The sequence below is a fragment of the Stigmatopora argus genome, chromosome 4, assembly GCF_051989625.1.
Source record: "Stigmatopora argus isolate UIUO_Sarg chromosome 4, RoL_Sarg_1.0, whole genome shotgun sequence".
Lineage (NCBI taxonomy): Eukaryota > Metazoa > Chordata > Actinopteri > Syngnathiformes > Syngnathidae > Stigmatopora > Stigmatopora argus.
This window is the reverse complement of record NC_135390.1, coordinates 17417957-17440498: the sequence shown is the minus strand read 5'-3', so window position 1 is coordinate 17440498 and position 22542 is coordinate 17417957. Positions and strand designations below refer to the sequence as shown.

Genomic DNA, 22542 nt, shown 5'->3' with positions numbered 1-22542 from the left:
CCAAAAAACAGGATATTGGATTGGAAAAACATTTTGATTTGTTCTAATTCGCCATCTATTAACAAAGTAACAAATAACTTGTGGTGTAATACTACTAAAATGTGTTTAATAGTACTAAAATTAGACAGACTTTGCGGAGGGGGGGACTTTTAGCATGGCAACGCGCTCGTAACATAACGTTAATGAACTTAAATTTAAATGAACTTGGATTACGATGCAGATACACTCAAAAATATTTTTTAATCTAACCTTGCACTAAACATAATTCTAATTTTGTTTTAAATGTTGATACCTTTCTTCTCCCGGATTGACTCTATTGGCCCCGCCTCCACCCTGACTTTCACTATCGATGGGCTGTTTGCTTTTGTATTCCCTTCAAAATATTCCGAAAATAATGTACAATGCTTCGCCATTCGCACTGACTAACAGGATTTTTTTTTTTACATTTCTCAAATTGCTCGTATGTCGGGGCACTCCTATCCTATGTCGAGGTAGAAGCACCAAAAAGTCTGAAGAAGCCAAGCTGCAAAAGACACAGGAAGGCAGCCATTGGAACTAGAAGCAGCAATTTTGAGTGTGACTTAATTTTGGACATTTTCAGAGTTTCTTTAGAAAATGCATCGCCGCCAACCAATTTGACTTAAGAACAGGCCATTGGTCATGAATAGTTCTGCACAGATGTCTCAAAAAAAGGCATGCCAGAAGGCTTAGCTTTGAAAAGAAAAATGAAATAAAAGGGGAAACGATGAAATATAAATAGCTGAAAAGAAAATATTCCCTTTTTTCTTTTGTGCATTTCTTATTTGAAACGCTCTTAAAAAGGAACAAGGTGAATATTTATTTTTATAATGTACCTATGTATACGAATGGTTACATAAATAAGTATTTAATATCAAGCTGACTCAACAACAAACAAACAAACACAGATAATTAATATGTAGTAATGAGGAATAAATAGTAATAGATAAATAATTGGTCAACATAAGTAGTAGTAATAAGTCTTGATTAGGTCTTAGTGCAGAAATTGAGTTGAGTATCGTGACAGTTCTTGGGAAGAAACTGTCCTTGACTCTGTTTGTCTTGGCTGTTATGGCTCGGTAGCGCCTTCTAGAGGGCAGACGGTTGAAGTGGTGGAAGCCCGGATGTGAATTGTCTTTTATCATGCTCTCTGCCCTTCTAAGGCACTGGGATTTGGAGATGCTGGACAGGGTAGGAAGGGGGCAGTTGATGATCTTTGTCTTTTATGATGTTGCCATGTTATGATGTTGTCATTGAATTGATGAACACGTTGCCTTCCATTGACCGATCGCTGTCTCCCCAGCCGATTCGGATCGGACGTCCATCGCCGTCAATGGCAGCCAGAGAGTCTGGAGAAGCCAAGCTGCAAAAGACACAGGAAGGCAGCCATTGGCCACTCCAGACCTGAGCCAGGAAGAAGCCGCCAGATGAAATAAAAGGTGAGAGAGTCTTGGTTGACACATAAAACAAAGATGAGAGGACCTCCTGGGAGAGGAGAGGCTGGAAAATGGAGATAGACACTTTGGGGGGAGAGAGAGAGAGAGAGAGCGAGAGATCGGGGGAGGAGGAAGAGGAGGGAGAAGAGGGAGGAGGGGACGAGTGCAGAGAGAGAGAGAGAGAAAGCGATCCTCGTGCAGTTTGCGGACCGAGAATTGACGGCAAAGCGGACAGGCACGCACGCACAAGTGTACGACCATGCCACGCGCGCGCACACGCTGACTCGGAGTTAACGCAAGCGAACATGGAGGGAAGCATCTTCTTTGGTGAGTCCCCCCTTTTCGCCGTCTTTTTCCACAAACGCGCGCCGGATCAAAGTGCGGGCGCGAGTGGCGTCCGGCAGGTGAGCCGCTCGGCCGGGGGAAATGAGAAAGGGGAAAGGGGAAGAAGACGCTCGGCGATAAAAGAGGCGACCGGGGAAGAAGAGCGTGGGGACGTGGGATTAGCCGGAAGGATCGTGAGAGGGAAAGGCGAGGGAAGGGAAGGGAAGGGAAGGAAGCCGGGGTCCGATTGGGGGCGCAGAAGGGCGGGGGTGACCTTGTTCGGGCGAGCGGGGAAGTAATCCCGGGGATTATAAAGGCATCTGGACTTGCATTGGGAGGGAGGAAAGCGTTGCACGCGGGAGGGGATGGACGCGATGGTGCTAGTGGGAGTTAGTGGTGGGAATGCCTCTCTTTGTTGTGGGTGGAAATTAAAAACTTTTCTTTTTAAAAAATATTGGTGCATTGATGGGCATTTGAGTGGGAAAAAAATCTGTTGTTATTATTTAGTTTGTCAAGATTTTATTCTGAAAATGGTTTGGCTTAAATCATCATCTTCTCTAAAACCTGCATATTTTCTTTGCAAATCGGTGGATGATTTCAAAAATGTCTTTTCTTACTTTTAACTTTTGCCATTTCAAAACTTCTTGGCATGAAAATGAGCCACTTTTAAAATGAAGACTCTTCCTTTTCACATTCAGATTTTTGCCTCAATAGTTGGGCCAATGTAAAGACTTATTCATTCATAACCCGAGGCTTAATATTGTTATGTTCATAATTACATTACAACTCTTATCAGGATGTACTTTCAATTTGTTTTGACCTTTTAACCCTTAAAGTACATTCAAACAATATTTCAATCTTATCTTCACTGTACTAAAATTCAACCAAGTATTCACTTTACCTGCAACCAACTCAGGGTTTACTTGCCCATACTTAACTGAAACAAGCTCCGGCACCCTCAAAACTTTTCCTTGCCTTACCTAGCATCCCCTTGGAAGATGAATGAAAACATAAATCATCCTTTTCCTTCTACTTTCCCAACATCACATAAATTAAATATACTTCCCCTCAAGTGATTTATTGCGATTTACATCCTCACTCAGTTGACTTTTCATTTACGCTAATATTTTCATCTTTTTTTTTTTTCTCCCACCGCAGAATTCCCTTCATTTTTCTGGCATTTTAAAATTCATTCTCCCATTTCTTTTCAACCTCTGTATGTATTATGCATCATTTTTAGAGGGGGAAATTGTCTTCACACTGTCAGCCTTGGGCCTCGGTGGGCGAGCATCTGCATGAATTTTGCGAGATAATGCGCAACAATCATGAGAAAAATGCTCCCAGCGGGGGTCAGCTGAGTAATAACGTTTGTGTTTTTCAAGTGCCCTTAATGAAAAGAAAATGCCGTAACCCGCGTCCAATTTGCGGGGAAAATATCGCTTACTGTTGTCGCCAGCCCGCGGGACGTTTGCGGCGAGGTCGCTGGCGGCGGGAGACCGGTCGCCGTTTTTCGACAGCACGCGTCGGCCTTGTTAGACTAAATTTATTCACGGAGGGTGGCGGAATATCAAAAACAAAACAAGGTTTAACCCGTTTATTTGTCGTCAAACTTTATTTGCAGAATGCTGGTAAATGCTTGTGAGGCTGAGGTAGTTGCTAAATGTGATGTCATGTCTTTTGTGACCGCTAGAGGGAGCCAGAGTAGACTTGGAGAATCTGGTTGTCGTTAGGTTGTCAAAGTGGCAGGGCGGGGGCTAGATGCGGCCCGCTACATCCATTTGGGTGGTCCGCGAAAGTTCATCTTGTGTGGCGACGTCATGGTTTGTGCTAAAATGGGATCTGGGTTTGATTCCGACTTGGTGCCGATGTTATTGTGAGCCTGAGTGGTTGTCCGTTTCATTGTGCTTTGCGATTGGCTGGCAAACAGTTTGGGGTGTCCTTGGCTGGGATCAGCTCCAGCACCCCCAAGGGTTTTGAGGATAAACCTATTGGAAAATGAATGAATGAAAAGTGAAAAAAAAAACAAATTTTCAATTGGGGAAAAAAAATCACATTTTTAATTTATTTTAATTTCTGGAAATAGATTTTTTTTTAATTTGTTTAATTTATTTTTGGGAAAATAATGCTAATACATTCCTTCATGAAAATCACGAATTATTGAATCAAAATTGGGCGGCATTTATAAAAACAGACTTGTATCCATTTTAACAGTGACGGATCGTGTTTGAGTCCCAATGACGTCTAGCCAAGTCAAAATCCATTCCAACCTAGTTGACGTCTATCCCCGTCTTTGGGGGAATCCAAGAGACAAACATCATCCTTGTAATCTCCTCTGTTGTTCCCGCCGCGCCTCGCAGCCGATCGATGTTTTTAACTCATCTGCGATCAAAGCCGAGTGAAACAAGCGCATCCATCCCTCAACCTTTTAAGCATCCTGAGTGGCGAATAGAAGAGGACGCGCCTCCTCAATTATTCATCCAACAGTTTGTCCCGCGGTTCGAAGCCCGACGTCAGCCTTTCCAAAAGACCCGAGCCGTCGTAAACTTGAAAGGCAAAAAGATCGGCTTTGCGGCGAGCCGGAAAACGCCTTCTTGGTTAACCTCAGATTACCGGGAGGACCCCCCTGGGGGTCGCCTCGCGCTCGCCGTGGACGTCGAGGGACGCGAAAGGCTCTCGTTATCCCTTTAAGTTAGTATCACAGGAAGCTATAATTACACATTCCTGGGAAGATTTGGTTTACCGCAGCCGTGGGTTGCACTCCCAATTACTAAAGGTGAAAACATAGGGGAAAAAAGATAACCACTTTCTTAATACAGTCGTACCTCTACTTACAAATGCTTCTACATGCAACAATTTCAAGTTACAAAACCCTTTTGATATGCAAATGATTCTTCCAATTTGCGGGAAAAAGATCCAAGTGACGAAATCCCTCAAATTTGTCTACAGTTCCCGTATCCGTTATTTTATTTTGAAATTGTTGCGGTAACGTTGCGTCCTGCTTGACAATCTACACTTTGCTGCATTTCCATTGGCTGTTTTTTTCCATTGTGGCTACAGTAATATTGCTCTTTGTTTTAAAGACTGATGTTTGAAGTACTATTTAATACTAAATTGTTGTAAATTCATAATTTCAAGTCGTTTAGATTTACATGCATTTGTTGGTGTGCTAACGTTAGCTTCCACCTTGCACGAATAGAAAATTGGTTTGCATGTTTGTTATTGATCTGAATACATAAATAGATAATTTTCTCATCATTTCCATGTTTTTTTTCACGTCTTGCATACAAAAGGGGGCGACTGCGAATATTTGTAGGGTTGAATTGGTTATTTTTATTTTTTAGGACCGTGCAACAAATTGGAAAATTTACAGATAAAATACTGCTCATTTATCAAAAATCCATTAAATTTTGTTAGTAGGGGCACCACTGTAGTCGTTGTCGTGGAAAAAAAATACATCAGAATTCGTATTTGCTGTATGTCCGATATTCCGAACGGGTGGCCTTAAGCGTCACGCGGCTTGGCGGTGGAAGTTCATTGGCCGTCCTCTGCCTTACCCTTCAACATTCACTTATCTGGACACAGAGCTGTGGCGAGAGCCAGTAAAAAAAACTGTCTGGAGGACGCCGACTGACATTAATAATGAATCGCCTCCCGGCACTCGCTCGCTCTCTTTTCGTGTCGCCGACTGGAGATGGAGGAGGGAGGTCGAGAGAGTCCGGCGGTCTGGACGCCACCGCCACCGCCGTCGCCGCCGCTCTCTCCTCTCAACAAATAGAAGAAATCCAATTATGATGAACCCATTTTGATAGTTATTCCAATGTGATTACACTCCCGAGTGAGCCGATTCCGACAAACGAATGGCCTTTTGAGACGCCTCGGTCTAGCCGAAGACGGTTTTTTTTGTTAGATTGTGTAGGCGCGGTGGATTTGGACTTATTTTAGGGGCCCGCAAATCAAACTCGTGCCGTAGTGATCCCTGGAAACTTGGAAAGATAATTGACCCGCAGAATCAGTTTACGCAAGTGACGCCATTTTGGGGGGGTGATGTCGAGGTTACATGAAAATGGCGAAGAAGCCATGACGTCATAGAACTGGAAGTCAGCCAGTTTGGTTTTTAAGCACTCTTATTTTGGGAATTTAGCAAGTTTGACAACAAACAAGAAACTGGGTGCTCGTATTTTTCACAGAAAATGTCAAAGTTAAGATCCGTCTAGAGAAAGTAACAGAGAAAAAAGTCAATTATCCATGACTGAAGAGGAAATTGTGTTTTTTGTTTTGAGGCAGCTCTGGCATCATTAATTTGATTATTTGGAGAATTCTTGGAATGTTAGAAATAATTGCCCCCCTCCGGGTAATCCGGTTTGCTACCACCGCATCCCCAAAAAATGCACGCTAAGCTAGCTGGTTAGACACTCTGAATTGCCCCTAGCTACGAGCGATTGGCTGTCGGCCATTTTGGTTAGAAGGAACAGAAGACCATTTACACCTAAATATTGACGTTGCACTTTCTCAAGTGAAAACATTGTGGGTGTGACACAACCACACGCACCCAACCGTGATTTTTACATTTCTGGCCATGACCGGTCTCATCTGCTTATTTAGGACGCAGCGAGGTTGGACGGTTTGCATTCATACGTGACCGAGAATGCTGGGGTTTGTTTTATTTAGCTAGCCGGCTTTGTTGATGTATTTTTGTCATTAATTCGGCACCCCCGCCCGCCGATGTCCACGCTATAGCCGGCCGGCTATCGACCGGACAGCGGCCCGGTGTAAAAATAAGACGTTCTCATTTACGTGCGTAAATATTTGCATTCACGTTTAGCCGTCGCCATGTCAACAGGAGAAAAAAATGCCAGCCAATTTCTCACTTGTCTTTCTGTTTGTGGTGTCCTTGGTTGTCTGTGTGCGGAATTGCAATAATTTGCTTTGGTTGTCTATCGTCTAATTTTAGGAAAATCTTCTGATTTGTATTTTTTTAAGTTTTTGTTCGAGGTGGGGTTTAAAATGCCAGGTGTTGTCGTCGCCCCTACCACCATATAAATCAGTAGCTTGTCCATTTTAGCATAGCACGGACCAAATACAGTGGTATTTCGAGATATGAGCTTAATGCGTTCCAGGACTGAGCTCGTATGTCGATTTACTCGTAACTCAAACGAGCGTTTCCCATAGAAATGAACTAAAAACAACAAATTAGTTTGTTCGAACCCTCTGAAAAAACACCAAAAACAGGATATTGGATTGGAATTTTTTTTAAATTTCTTCTAATTTGCAAAGTAACAAATAACTAGTGGGTTAATAGTACTAAAACAGGGGTGTCAGACACGGGTTGGTTCGCGGGCCGCGTTAACGTCAACTCGATTTCATGCGGGCCTGACCATTTTAAATATAATATTTCGATTTTTTTTTTAAATTGATTAAAAGCCCTGAATATTCAGTTTTTAATAGATCTAAAACAATGTTTATTTTAGCTTTTTTAAAATATATTTTTAGATTTTACAAAATGATGTTTGAACTAAAAACAGAAAAAATGGATTAAAAATTACAATTATTGAATTAAAAGGGGGAAAATCAGGACATTTAATATTCATCTCTACTCTTCATTTTAATTTGATCCTAAAACAGAAAGTTGGCACTCATGATTTACTTTCCCGGGCCACACAAAATGATGCGGCGGGCCAGATTTGGCCCCCGGGCCGCCACTTTGACATGTGTACTAAAATGTGTTTAATAGTACTAAAATTATACGGATTTCGCAGAGGGAAGAGAGAGGGGGGAAGACTTTTTGCATGGCAACGCGCTCGTAACACAACAAACACATTTAAATGAACTTGGATTACGATGCAGACACTCAAATAAATTTAATCTAACCTTACACTAAACTTAATTCTAATTTTGTTTGACATTTTGATACCTTTCTTCTCCCGGATTGGCTCTATTTGCCCCGCCTCCACCCTGACTTTCAGATGCAACCTATCAAGGGTTGTTTGCTTTTGTCTTCCCTTCAAAATATTCCCAAAATGATGCACACAAATGTCCTCACAATAGGATAACGCACAGCCACTTGCCAACGAGAAGTAGTATATACTTTGCTTTCGCCCAACATGACAATGTATTCATTTTAATTTGACTTTACAGGACCGTTAGGCGCTTTTACTACTTTTTTGTAGGTCGTTTTGGGTTCTCGCAACCTTGTTGTTCCTGCTATTTTTTCCTCGTTAGAACCTTGAGGAGACAGTGCATCTTTTTGGGCCACCTGGACCCGCCGGCCTTCGTGCCAAACCCACCCGTGTAGAGAGAATCCAAAAAGAGAAGTCAAATATTTACAGCTCAAGCAAAAAGAGAGCTGCTTTGTGCTCGGGGTCATCCACGTGTTTTTTTTTAGGACACGGCAGATATTTACCTTAAGTCTCATCCACCGCCACGCTAATAAATGGCGAGCGCTCGAGTTCGGCCAGTTGAGTGCAATACCTACCCTCGAATTTTGGTTTTATCGGGAAGGAAGACGCCGTTAAATGTTCAGCGAAGATCTGGATGTCCTCACAGTTTAGATTGCGGTCAGGTTTCCGCCCCGTAGGCGAGTGGAAGCGTCTCAATGATGTCCAAAACGGGACACTTGGACATTTACTGCTTGAAATGCGGCGCTACAACATGAAATAAAAGGCAAGGCAGCCATAACACGTCTCATTCGACTCGACTAAATTTTGCGGTTGTTTTTTTCCCCCAGAAACAAAAAAAGCAGTTTACATTCCAAAATAAAAGCACATGCTGTCAAATCTCTCGTAGTAAATTAAGTGTTATTAGGAAAGACTGTCCAGGCTAACTTTAGCTGTGTATTTCTCACAGTCAATGTAAATATCAAAGTCAGTGTTTAAGATTAGAACTTTATTTCATCCCGTATTTGGGAAACTTCTTGGTTGCAGTAGCAAGACAGACACAAGACACACAAGACATTGTAGACCTAGCTAAGAAACTGGAGCCACACACAGGAAGTCCACAAGGTGGGGACCTTCAGCAGAGTTTTTTTATTTGTTATTTTTTTAGTTCATTGTTTTTGCTGATTTTAAAGTAGACAATTATTTGCTATAAAATGAATTATGAACGCATCACGCCTTAAAGTCAGAATTTTAACTTCATCAGAAATTTAGCCACTATATATTTTTTTCAGTAGCCTTAATGCTCTTAAAACAGCATTGTGAGAATAATAATAATAATAATAAAAAAAGTAAAAAAAAAAAAATATATATATATACACACATTTTATATATAACAATAAAAAAATTCTAATAATAAACCCAAGAAATTTCCCAAATACAAGATGAAAAAAAAAATCTAATCTAATCTGATGTAATCTCAAATCAGAATTCAGAGATCAATGTTTGAATGAAGTCAAAGTTCTGAGAATATAGTCCGAATTCTAACTTTAACATCAGAATCTTGGCCACCATCTTTTTTTTTCAGAATTCGGATCTTGAAATCAGCCTTAAAATCAAAGTGAGAATTCGGAAAATAAAGTCAACTCCGAATTCTCCGAATAAAGTAAGATGTGATGATTCCGAGATCAAAGTCCGAATTCCCACATTAACGTCCGATTTTCGGTCAACATATTATTTTCCTTCCATTCTTTTAGACTCAGAATTCCGAGACCAAAGTCTGGATTCTCCCTCGGCGGTGTCCATAGCATTACGGGTGTGTTGCGTCACCAGAGCGAATAAAAAAAAAAAAATTAAAAAAAAAGGAAAAAGATCAATTAATTAATTTCCCATCTGTGCTGGATGAACAAGTTTGGTTGTGGCGAAATGAGCACCGCGGGCAGGCGAGCGCAGCAGCGGCATCCGTGCGTGGAAGCATATGTCGCGCCAAAATCACTTCGGCCCTTCCAGCGTCGAGTGGCAGCCTCGCAGATGCGCCGATTACCCATGATGCACCCTGGCCCTAATACTCTGCCACCGCCCCACGTGATATAGCCACAGATGCCTTTCGGGATTGACCTAATAATTTTCTTTCCTCTGCGGGAGATACTGCATCCAATTTGTCCCGTCAATGATCTACTTCCTATTGGTTTTGGGCATTTTGAGGTTCCTCGTTACCTCATTGGCCGCCATTGACATGGGACAAAAGTAGGCATTTGAATAGGGATGGGAAATTGAGCTAAGTGCAGAAGTGTGCACAATCACAAATTCATCACAAATCTCCCCAAATTCTGGTTTTATGGGACCCGTGTCCCAAAAATAGGAGGGTTTAATTCTGTATAAATGCGCTACAAACATATACAGTGGTGCCCCGACATACGAGCAATTTGAGATACAAGTAAAATTTTGGTCAAATATTTCTCTTGAGATAAGAGACACTTTTATATACGAGCATTGCATTTTTTCAGTGTTTTTTTTTCCCGTTAGTCAGTGCAGAATGGCGGAGCTTGTTCGCTAATACGAGAGGAGTATATACTACTTCTCGTTGGCAAGTGGTCGTGCGTTATCCTATTGTGAGGACACTTGTGTGCATCATTTTCTCAATATTTTTGAAGGAATCCGTCTCATTTTAGTACTATTAAAAACTTAAGTTAACCACTAGTTATTTGTTACTTTGTAAATAGATGGCGAATTAGAAGAAATATGCTTTTCCAATCCAATATCTTGTTTTTGGTGTTTTTTTTCCAGACGGTTGGAACAAATTCATTTGTTTTTAGTTCATTCCTATGGGAAACGTTCATTTGAGTTACGAGTAAATCGACATACGAGCTCAGTCCCGGAACGAATGAAGCTCGTATCTCGAGGTACCACTTTACATAGTTACAATATGAGATCAACCTCACATATAATGTCCCAAAAACTACTAGGCAAACCCCTTTTGGTGACAAACTCCTTTAATTAGAGGTTCCCTGTCATTGCTTTATCACGACGTCATACACGCCATCCCATAATGAATTCCAAAGTAGCCACACTTTTATTGTAAAAGCCAAAAGGAACGACGACACGCTTAATTACACTGGATTAATTTCAATCAATCACTCAGTGACGCCCACAATCCGTTAACAAATTCAAAAGTAGTAGTGAACACAATTTTATTTTTAATGTGCTGCCACATTTTATTCATATTGACTCATCGGGGATGACTTAATGCAAGTAATTAACTGGGCTAATTCATTTGGGTGTGAACTTGCCCTGCTTTAAAAGTAAATAAAGGAAGAATTAATGGAATAAATGGACCAGAGAGCAAGTGAAGAAAGAAAAAATGAACTAAATACGCCCGTAAAAAATAATCACAAATCCGAAATAGCAAAAAAACAACAACAAATGGGTAAAAAGGAGCGCTAGCCGCAGCCTTCTCGGCACAACCATTTACGACATGTAGTCCATTTATCTTCCTCACGGAGACGCAACCTTGTCTTATGAGTACTTTAGCTCACTCGGAGAGCCAATTCGTCAGGGATGACTTCAGTCTCGGCTTCTCGCAAGTCATTCGAGGCTCCAGTCGAGGATGTTATCCCATTTGGACGTTCGCTCGGAGCCGCCGCGATAACAAAAGCCACGCTCGTCTTCTGCGGCTTTTCTCGGACGGCCCTCTTAAAGTGCTCTTCGCTTTACAAGGATGGGAAACTAGAAGCCACGTTGTCCTTTTGTAGCCTTTTGTCAAGCGCATTAAATTGATTATTGCTGACCGGCTTAATGCTTTGACATGTTGCCAGTGGCGACCGTTGATGAGATTTAGGACTTCCAGTAAACATGGCTGACAGTTATTAAGTTTGGAATGTACCAATTTGCGTCTGGACACGTTGTGCGAGGTCATCGCTGGCACGTTGGCGGAATAGAAGAAAATGTTTTAGGTTTTCTCTCGCTGGAGTTGTCGTCGATTGAGCCGTTTTAAAAGTGTCGTAGCGTGTTGCGATGCGTTGATCTGGAAATTTGTCATTCAAGTAAACAAGCATTTTGGAATCGGAAGACTTTTACATGATAGACAAATAGCAGGTTGCTAGAGGAAATTCATTCTTGGAGCTAAAGGTCCAAAAAAATCATTGTTTAAACATTTCCCGTGAATCCATTTATTTTGGAACATAGTGAAATTCACTCCTGGGATGAAATGTCCAACCAATTCAAACGACTCCTACTAGAATCCGTCCAAGTAAGCCTTGAATAGCTGTTTCAAGACAACGTAGCCCAGTTCGGATATCTTTTTCATCAAAACTTCTTGAGGCTTTTTTGTAGGTTTCCTCACGTCCGACATGTCCACCAAATTTCATGCAGATAAGCGAATCTGCCTCCCGGGGCTGAATTTTTAAAGTTAATTATTTTTCTCCTTCCCTCTCCTGTTTCAACATTTCCCGTGAATCCACTTATTTTGGAACACAGTTTCCCAAAACTTCTTTTGTTGCTCTGATACGCACACTAGTTTTCAAATTTTAAAGTGAAATTCACCCCTGGGACAAAATGTCCAAACAATTCAAACGACTCCTACTAGAATCCGTCCAAGTAAGCCTTGAATAGCTGGTTTCAAGCCAACGTAGCCCAGTTCTGATATCTTTTCCAGCATCGCCTCTGGAGACTTTTTTGTAGCTCTACTCACGTCCAACATGTCCACCAAATTTCATGCAGATAAGTAAAACTGCCTTCTGGGGCTGAATTTTTAAAGATAATCCCAGTCTATGGCCACTGAAACACGATTATTCACTGTCAGCCCTCCCAGTTCAAACCACATGTCACCAAGGCGTCAAGTATCCCGACCGAAAACCCGGACAAGACATGCCACGGGGCCGCGGGCCATTTTTTTCCCTTTCATTTTTTGGACAGAAGCGCCTCCCTGGCAGCAGATGGCGATGCCGTCACAACGCAAGCTTCCATCGTTTCACATTCCGGCCTGCTCTTTACGACGTTTGCTTTTATTTACCCTCGACTGAAACGTTGCCTGCCCGTTTCGCTTCCCTGCTTTTCATTAGCCATCCTTTAATTCTTTCAAGTTCAGAACGGCCTCCGTGGTTTTTAGCCGCCTGCTTTTTTGGGGTTCTTGGCGCAAATGCCGCGCTGTTTCCAATTAGGATTTGATGAAATCTTCAGCTGGCATGACCCGCGCGTCATGCGGATGAGGGGATAGGACACAGGTGGTCATCGTCGTCTCGCGACTGTATATTTTTCGATCCTTTTTTTGTTTTTTGGCCTTTGGGTCCACATGGCACGCTCCACTTTTTTGGAGTCACCCGGAGCGGAATTTGTGGAAAATTGCGGCTGGGACGGAGACAAAACCAAGTGTGTTGACAGGAAAATCTGATATTTTTTTGGACGTTGGCTCCACTCCTTTTGCATGATGTCACAACCGTCAAGTTAAAGAGAAAGACTAGTCATTGCACTTATTTCATTTCAGGGACTCGCTTGCTAAACAAAACGGCAGCACCGCCCGCACTGCAAACGTAAACTGCAAATTCGGCACTACGCTGCCCAATTTCAATCAAAAATAAGACGCTTCTTGCCGCCCGATGGTGTAGAACAGGAGTCAGGAAGCTTTTGGAGAGAAACAGCCTTAAATTCATATTTTCAAATGTTATTCCTCACAATTTAAAAGAAAACAGGCATGAAAATGTGTGCCTTTTTTAGTCATTTCACTGCTTTTAATGGACAAAAAGTCCATCTATATTTTTGACAACGCTGTTGCTAATCAAGATATTTTAGCTCACAGGTTTAGCAGAGAGCTGTATGCACCCATCAAAAGAGCCACGTGTGGCTCTTGCGTCATAGTGTGGCGACCAGTCTCAGGTGTTGTCTGCCTTTTGCCCCAAGTCGGCTGGGATAGGCTCCGGCAACCCTTAAGAGGATGCGCGAGATGGGAGATGAATGAATAAGACGCACCTGAAAGAAGAAAGATTTACCGTATTTCCTCGCATATACGCCGTATTCGTCGCTAAAAAAATGATGACTGAATCGAGGGTACGGCTTATATGCGCACAAATTACACTTGACATGCAGGAAATGCCAAAACGCAACAATGCGACCGATACGGTCATTTATTTCAAACTAGAGAAAAGATAAACAGATAAAACGTACTCCCCATTAAAACCATGAACATGGAGTTGAAAATTGTGAATCAGGGGGCGGCTTATATGAGAGAAATCGTAAAATTCCAACGATTTTAAGACAATTTCAAGAGTACGTACAGCTTATACGCGGAGGCGGCTAATATACGAGAAAATTCGATAATTATTTTTGAATCTCATAACGAAATCAACCCTCAAAGCACACTGATTAATCTCCTTTTGAGTCATAGGATAGGCCACCCCTTCTAGCGCCCGTAGGTAGAAACTCTGAATTCCCCCAAAGTGACAACATCACTGTGACGCTAAACTTAAGGAACAAATGGAGCGCGAACGATGCTAGCTAGCCCATTAAAAACAAAAACAAAACTTTGTTTTTAAAGCCTCGGGGTTCAAACCGAAGAAAAAGTAGCGACTCACGATACCGTCTGGAAAAATACGATACGACTCTGGCCTCCAAGGCAACATGGCCGTTCATCATTAGAGTCCTTTCTCAAAGATTTGGAGACGCCGTTAACTCAGCGAGTGGCCAAGCTATGAATAATTTGGATCTCCACCATTAACACTGCCATAACCCTAAATAACCCGCGTTGCCGTTCCCGAGCGAGAATGGACACTTTTTGCGCCATCCCTTGGTTTTTCTTCCTATTTTCTTGTTTAAACCCGCGTCGCTAATTTTCTGATTAAATCTGCCCAGAAAAGTCTTTAATCTTTAATTACACGCAAAGCATTTTGTGTTTGCGAGAATATCGGAACGGGATTCATCTGGACGGGGTAGGGAGGGGGGACGTGTCTGTCTTTGGATGTCAGAGCGGTCGTCCCTTGCCAACTTTTTTTCATTTAAAGCAGATGTTGGGCTCGTAACTTTGCGAATGCGGCGAACAAACACAACAAGTCGACGTCATTCAAAACACGTTTGGATGCGTCGGGATCGAGTTGCGTTTTTTGGCCGCTTGGTGCTCTCGTGCTAAGGTGAGCGAAATGCTAAAAATAAAAGCGCTTAGCGCCTGACCTGCGTGGCGGTCAGCAGCGTGAGAGCCGCGCAATGATTTAAGAGTGTTAATAACGCCGTAAAAGTAATGGATATGTTGGAATGAAAGCCTGGGGCAGAGTTTTTTTTTTTTTCCATGTCCAAGATGCCTGATAAAATTACACTCGTCCTCAAAGTGGGATTCGGGGGCTGTCATATCAAAGAAGACGAAACCATGCAAAAAAGATTGAGGATTGGAATGATTGATTCACTTGAAAGTGCTCTAAATCCTGCTTTTCAACTTTTTAAAAGCTTTGTTAAATCTCTTAAAAATAGAGCCAATCCTTTTCTTAAATTCCAATACAGTGGTAGTACCTCAACATACGATCGTAATCCGTTCCGGGACTGAGATCATATGTCGATCTTTTCGTAACTCAAGCGAACGTTTCCCATTGAAATGAATTGAAAACAATCGGGGGGACTTTTTCATTACCCAGAAAGCCCTCTTTCCTGGTCAAAACTCGTCTGAATAAATCGTTCAGTGCTCGTAGATATCAGTTATACACGAAAGAGATGCGGCAAAAGAGAGAGTGCTACAATGGTAAACAGCCTCTCATGTCATGGCCACCTGGCTTGGTCGCATCTCGAAATTTTGATCGTACCGCGGGCGAATTATTCGATCGAAATTTTCATCGTACCTCGAGCATGTCGTAGGTAGAGCTGATCGTAGGTCGAGGTACCACCCACTGTACATTTAAATGTATGATAGTATCTAATAATTCATTTTAAAAAATTTTATAAGCTATATGATATTAAAAAAGACATAATAAAAAGAAAGTCCATTTTCAAAACATGAATTAAAATGAGCACATTCTCATTTTAATTCATGTTTTGAAAATGGACTTTCTTTTTAATATAATATAGCTTATAAAGAATTTAAAAATGAATTATTAGATATTATGATACATTTAAATGTATTTTCATTTAAGAAAAGGATTGTCTCTATTTTAAAGAGATTATTATTTTTCACATAACTCTTTAATGAATAAATAGATAAATATATTTAAAATTGGTTGGCGCGTCGGTCTCACAGTTCCGGGGTCGAGGGTTTGACCCCTGGTTGCTCCTCACTTTATGGGCTTGCGTGGCTTTTCTCCGGGTACTATGTTTTGCCCCTATATCCCATGCATGCTAGGCTAGCTGGCCCCTAGCCATGGTTGGTTGTCCATTGTCTCTCTGTGCCCTGCGATTGGCTGTCCCCCGCCTGGTACTAAAATCCGTCTGGGATAGGTTCCAGCACCCCCCGCAACCCTTGTGAGGATAAGCGGTTCAGAAAATGGGAGAGAAAGCAAAATCAAGAAATTCGGTTTAGATTTCCATTGGACTGAAAAATTATAAAATAAAATCTGCTTTTATTTTGGAAAATGATAGTTAAATATTTTCATTTTTTATTTTGTCAAGGGCAGCCATTGAGTTAACATTTTCAAGGTAAAAAAACAAAAAATAATCGAGTGAAACAAAAGTGCCCACAAGGAAGAAATCTCTTGGCAAAGCCGATAGACGCATATTTTGCATCCATTTCAAATATGTAATCTTGGTTAGAGTTCAGCTCTCTGCAGTTTGACATCATTTTTTCCAAGGTCATCGTCATAATCACAGCAATTAAACATAACTACCATGTCTACTCCTAAATGCCGTGGGAATTCTTGGTATTTTTCTCAACTTTTGTAACCTTCAATAATTACAGCTGCGCCTTGAGATTGCAGCGACCCGCGTTTTTTCGACACACCAGCCATCATTAGACCAATTTCTGCCATTGTTTCCTTTTCAAAGCTTTTTCTGCACCCAGAGAGAGAATGCGAAAATATGCAGTAATACCTCGTTTATCGCGGTTGATCGTTCCCAGAACCTGCCGCAATAGCTCAATAACCACGATATTTTTATGGTGTTTATTTCATAGTATATGGACTCTTTACTATTGTTTGTATTTGTATTTTTGTTCCTACACTATACACTTTTCACAAATATTTTGGCTCTGCTTATTTTGTCTGTTTTTCCCTATCACTTTAAGATATAATGTTTAGTTTTGGTTTTTGAGCAATTCAAAATCTGCAACTTATACTCTAGGGCAAGGCTGTTTGTTTGTGGGCCGCAATAACATCAACTCGATTTCATGTGGGCCGGACCTTTTTAGATATAATATTTAGATTTTCTTTTTTAATTGGATTATAAGAACTGGATCAAAATCTCTAAATAGTCAGTTTTTTATAGATATAAAACTGTTTATTTGAACTTTTTTCCTTAGTAAGGGAAAACATCTAATAATCATTTGTTTTTCATTTCAAATTGAAACATTTTTAAAAAGAAATATATTCAATATTAAAGTGGAAAACCGAAAATATTTTTATATATTTATTTTTAGATTTTACAAAATGATTTTTGACCTAAAAACACCAATAGAAAAAAATGGATAAAAATTGCAATTATTGATTTAAAAGGGGGAAAAATCAGGAAATTTAATATACATCTATACTCTTCATTTTAATTTGGCCCCCCGGGCCGCCACTTTGACACCTGTGCCCTAGGGTGACTTATATATTATATTTTTTTTCCCCTTTCATTGGCTACTGCGACTTATAGTCCAAAAAATAAAGTACATACATTTACATACATATTTGATACAAAATTGGTATATTTTGTTGTATTAAAGATCATGGAACGAATTCTGCTAATTCAATGTTAAAAAAAAATCTACATTAAGTTACGAGACCACTTCAAGAAGGCTTAAAATTGGATCATTTGAGAGCCATATGTCCACATATGTACTCATAAGTGTTTTGTTTTGTGCCCTCCCCTTTTAGGTAACACATGCCACAACGGGCTGGTGCCCCCCGTGGCCCGCTCGGCCCTGCCGTCTGTTCACCGCGCTCTGGGCATCAAGCACTTTCTTCCCTTCCCGTTGGACAACAACGCCTCTCCCGCCGTCAACCTCTTCCACGGATTTAACGCGGTAAGTCTTTTCGGGGGAAAAAACCACGCACACTTCCATACGTGAACGTCTGACCGAAAGATTTTGACACCAGAACCAAAAATTATTTCATCCTTGGTTTTATTTTCTACTCACCCAACCCCATTTACACTCTAAAAAACCATAGAGGGGGGGGCCCAGGTCCGACCACACCCCCTATTTTCCGCCCCCGGTCCAAAGATTTCCTTAGCTATCATTCATTAATTTTCCTACCGCTTATCCTCACAAGGGTTGCGGGGGCACTGGAGTCTATCCCATCCAACTCTGGGCATTAGGCAGGAGACACCAGGAATGGGTTGCCATTCGATCACATGGCTCACCCTTATTTGGGATGTAAAGTACCCCAAAAAACCCACACAACCCCACTGCTAATTATCTTAATACTTAAAGGTACTTTTTTAGTGACTTTAAAATGATAGCAGATCATATTTCAGACTCAACTAGATTCTAAACAGTGACAGAAAAAGCTTTTTAATGAAACTCGCTAGTAACGACTCTTCGTTTCCCAGCTGCCTTGGCCCCACCCACTAAAAACAAATCTCCAAAGGGAGGATGCTGTCACACCCAGAACGAGCTGCTGGCTTTTAGCAGTCTGCTAGCTAGAATGTTATGTAATAAACCTCCTTATGCGTCCAACTTGTTGCAAGTTGAGCTCTGACTAGCCAATGAGAGGAGAGCAATATTAGGCTTGACGTTGTATGCAAATGTAGACAGCGCTGAATTCCATGCCCACGTTCTTGTATATATATTTTTTATTTTTATTTTTACCCGGGAAAGTGATTTTTAGCCCGCCCCCATCCCTGGCTTCTTCCCTCCACCGCTTCCTCCTCTTTTCCCCATCTGCGCTCCACACATCAAAAACCCCGCCCCTCGTCATAATTCAACAAAAAAAATCTGACTCCCGAGACGTGTCGGGCCTTTTTTTTTTTGTTCCACGTTCTGATGACGCTGCCGATTTTGAGCTCGTATTTCCCGCTAACGAGTTTCAAAAGAGAGAATCGATGAGGACGAAAGCGCGGATGTCGTCATGATCCTCTTGCTATCGATCTGTAATATCATCACGTTCGGAGAAGGGAGCAGGTGGGAAAATGAGTTTTCTTGACACCTTTAAAAAACGGAAGACAATTTTGTCTGCGATAAAACCAATATTTTTTCCTGTTTAAGTCAGCAGTGTCAAACATATGGCTCGCGGGCCAGAAGCGGCCCACTGAGGATCCGATCCGGCCCGACAGGTTGTTCTGCAAAAGCTAATTCTGACAAGCAGAATCATGATTTTATTTTTATTTTCCTATCCACAGTCACATTCGTTCTTTCCAGCCCTGCAATCCAATATTAAAGCACAAAATGATTTTTTTTAACGATTCCACGATAAGTTTCACTAGATTTTTACAGGACATCAAAATGGATTATTTAGGCAATATGATGTGACCCTAAAAAAAGATTATTCAATAGACATATTTTTCTAAAATCTCACCTCCATTTTCTCCCCAAAATTCAAGATTGAATCAGAATTTTCAACAAACATGTTTTAATAAAATGTCAAAGACAATTCAGTCCAATCACGTTCCACGCATCAATTGAAGACGATTTGAGGTCTTTTTTGTGTTTTTATATATCAAAGTCATCAGCTCCGGAATTTAAATTGCTTATTTTTGTTTAGCCAAATGCAGAAATGAATCTCAAAGCGACATTATAACATTTTTTTGCAGTTTTATGCGTTCTTAACTTTCATGTGCAAACTGTCGTCAGGAATAAATTGTTACCCACTCGTTCTAGCAACTTGTCTTTCATCAGACAACTTCTTTTCTCACCCGCGTTTGAAATTCACGTTTGCAAAAAAAACGTCTTCGCACGCCGGCCCCCTTTTGCATATTTCTCAGGTGAGGTTTGATTTTTGGTCGCGAGGCGAGAGCGAACACGTGTGAAATTTAACGAGCAGACGACTCGCGCTTGGCAGCTCCTTCCTCAGAAATCATCTCCGCGCCATAAATCGTGGCGAAATGCGAGCACGCAGGCTTTGGCGCTTCCAAAATCTGTAAATTAGTCGCCAAATTTCATTACTTGACTTCTGGCTTTTATGATTTCTTCTCCGGGGGAAATCGTCACCCGACGAGTTAGCGCCTCTGCAAGCCAATCCGGCCTCCGCTGGCCTGGCGTCGCGACATTCTTTTTGTCAAAGCGTCTTTAAATTTACGACCAATGGCGAACGACGTTATGATTTACGGGCGGCAGATACTCTCGCCGCTTCCTCATCGCAAAAGTGTTCTCCAAGGGATGTAAAAAAATAAATAAATAAAAAAAAAACCTGCGAGTCCTGCCAAACAATGCTGTAATGTGTGGTTACCATGGCGACACTTTTATTTTTACATTGAAGCAAATGATGATGTTTCCCGACATCAATCACCCGATTCGCATTAAAATGTCAGTCAATTTTTCAACCGCGCAGCTGACACATGTCGTGTTTGAACATCCACTTTTTGATGGGAAAAACAGCAAAAACAGCAACAAAAAACAGTTGGAGACTTTCAATATGCGTAGAAAAAACGTTTCATCATGTTGAGAAGTCTGCAAGCTAAATGCTAACTTAAAGTTGTTTGCAACATTGTCCGAATTTCTCAACATAATATTGTTGAATTGGAACTCCTCAGGTACTGCCAACATAGTTCCTCAGCAACAAATTTATACAAGATGGTGGCAAAACAGGTTTTGGCTGTAATAGACTCTTTTGGAATTATTGGATTTGACTTTTAGTGGAAATTCTTACGGAAAAGAAAAAAAAAGCACATCAATGTCATAACAATAATAAATAAAGCTCCTCAAATCATTTCAAAACAATTCATTGCCACTAATAGGAGATTGATTTATTCATTTTCTGAACCACTTATCGGGGGTGCTGGAGCCTATCCCTTCTAACCACGGCACCAGGTGAATTGGTGACCATCCAAACAAATATGATAGCTAAGCATTTTTGTATGAAGCTGCTTAACTCACCTCAACATAGTTCCTTTAACCACAACGCCACTATTTTTCATCCAAATGAATCTCCTCAACTCACTCGAATCTACCGTATTTTCTTGCATATAAGCCATATTTGTCGCTCAAAAAATGATGAATGAGTCCAGGATACAGCTTCCATTTTCAATTTGGTAACACCGTTTCAGAATGTTCAATCCAGGGACGATCTTTTCGGTTCACAGTATCTCAGTAATACCAGGTGCGCTGATTTTTCTTAAGATTTTCCCTTTCAAAGTAACACATTTGTACTCCCTATTAAAACCATGAATATGGAGATGAAAATTGCGAATCAGGAGGCGGCTTATACGAGAGAAATTGTCAAATTCAACGATTTTAAGGCAATTTTAAGAGTACAGCTTATACGCGGAGGCGGCTAATATGCGAGAAAATACGATAATTCTTTTTGAATCTCTTAACCAAACGATTTTAAGGCTATTTTAAGAGTGCGCCTTATACGCGGAGGCGGCTTATATGCGAGAAAATACGGTAGTTCTTTGTGTATGTCTCAACACGACTCCAATGTAAAGCTCTTTAACTAAGTACAACTTGGTTCCTAGTGAGTTTTTATTTCGCTCCATCTACTGAAGTACAGGAGTTATTTTGTCTCTCTCACAAATAACAATTTGAACACTTAACGTACGTCAAGAAGTCAGCACGAGCGCGCCAAACGTTTGGCGAGCTTTGGCTGGATGTTATTATTGTGCCGGCCGGATACAAAAAGGAAGAAGAAAAGAGCCGTGAAGATTGCAATGAGATGGCAGCTCTCAATGGATGAAATCTTAGAAGAGGGAATAGCCAGCTGCAGAATTGAAGCATTTTGGAGTGCAATGAAAGAGAAACTTCAAGCGAGGGCAGCGGCTTAACACATCAAGCGTGCGTGTTTGTGCGTTGCGTTTAAAAAAAAAATAAGATCTGTCTCGCCCGCGGCCGACATTTGTCTTGGAGAAACAATACCGAGTCCATTTCCCCCTGCAGAGTAATCAGTAGTGTGATTTATTGATTGTGCACGCTGGGAAATTGCTTTGTGGAGGCTTCCATCATCCTCCGTTTGAGGCGTGGCCCCGCCCTCGCTCCATCAATGTTAGCGTTTGTGTTGTCTCCACCATGGAAGCGTATTCTGAAAGTCGAGGGATCTTCATCATGGCCCGTTTAGGCTTATTTGATCCCTGCCTAGCGGCCGATTGGACGCTCCAAATTACTGGTGTCCAAATGCCGAGCGCGGGGGCCAGGTCCGGCCCACCGCATCATTTTGTGAGGCCCGCAAAAGGATTCATGGTGTCCCCCGTAGAGAGATGGAATAGGCTATAGCACCTCCCACCGTCATGCAGGTTAACCACTACACCTTCAGGGACCTATATTTATTTTGTATTTAAACATGCATATGTATGTGTATATATATATATATATATATATATATATATATATATATATATATATATATATATATATATATATATATATATATATATATATGTGTGTATGTATGTATATGTATGTATATGTATGTATGTATATGTGTATATATGTATATGTGTATATATGTACGTGTATATATGTATATATGTGTATATATGTATATGTATGTATATGAATGTATATGTATGTATATATACGTATGTGTATATATATATACGTATGTGTGTATATATATGTATATGTATGTATGTGTATATATATACATATATACATACATACATATATACATATATATACATATACGTATATATACATATAC

General features: G+C 41.0%; 1 protein-coding gene across 1 annotated transcript in view; it reads left to right on the top strand.

Moving 5' to 3' along the window:
- The first annotated feature begins 1640 nt into the window (after positions 1 to 1640).
- Positions 1641 to 22542, top strand: part of znf385d (zinc finger protein 385D) — a 47482-nt gene continuing 26580 nt past the window's right edge. The window contains exons 1-2 of the mRNA XM_077598240.1: positions 1641 to 1781; positions 17626 to 17774. Coding sequence (XP_077454366.1) covers positions 1760 to 1781; positions 17626 to 17774 — 171 coding nt within the window. The 5' untranslated portion in view covers positions 1641 to 1759. The remainder of the gene's footprint in view (positions 1782 to 17625; positions 17775 to 22542) is intronic.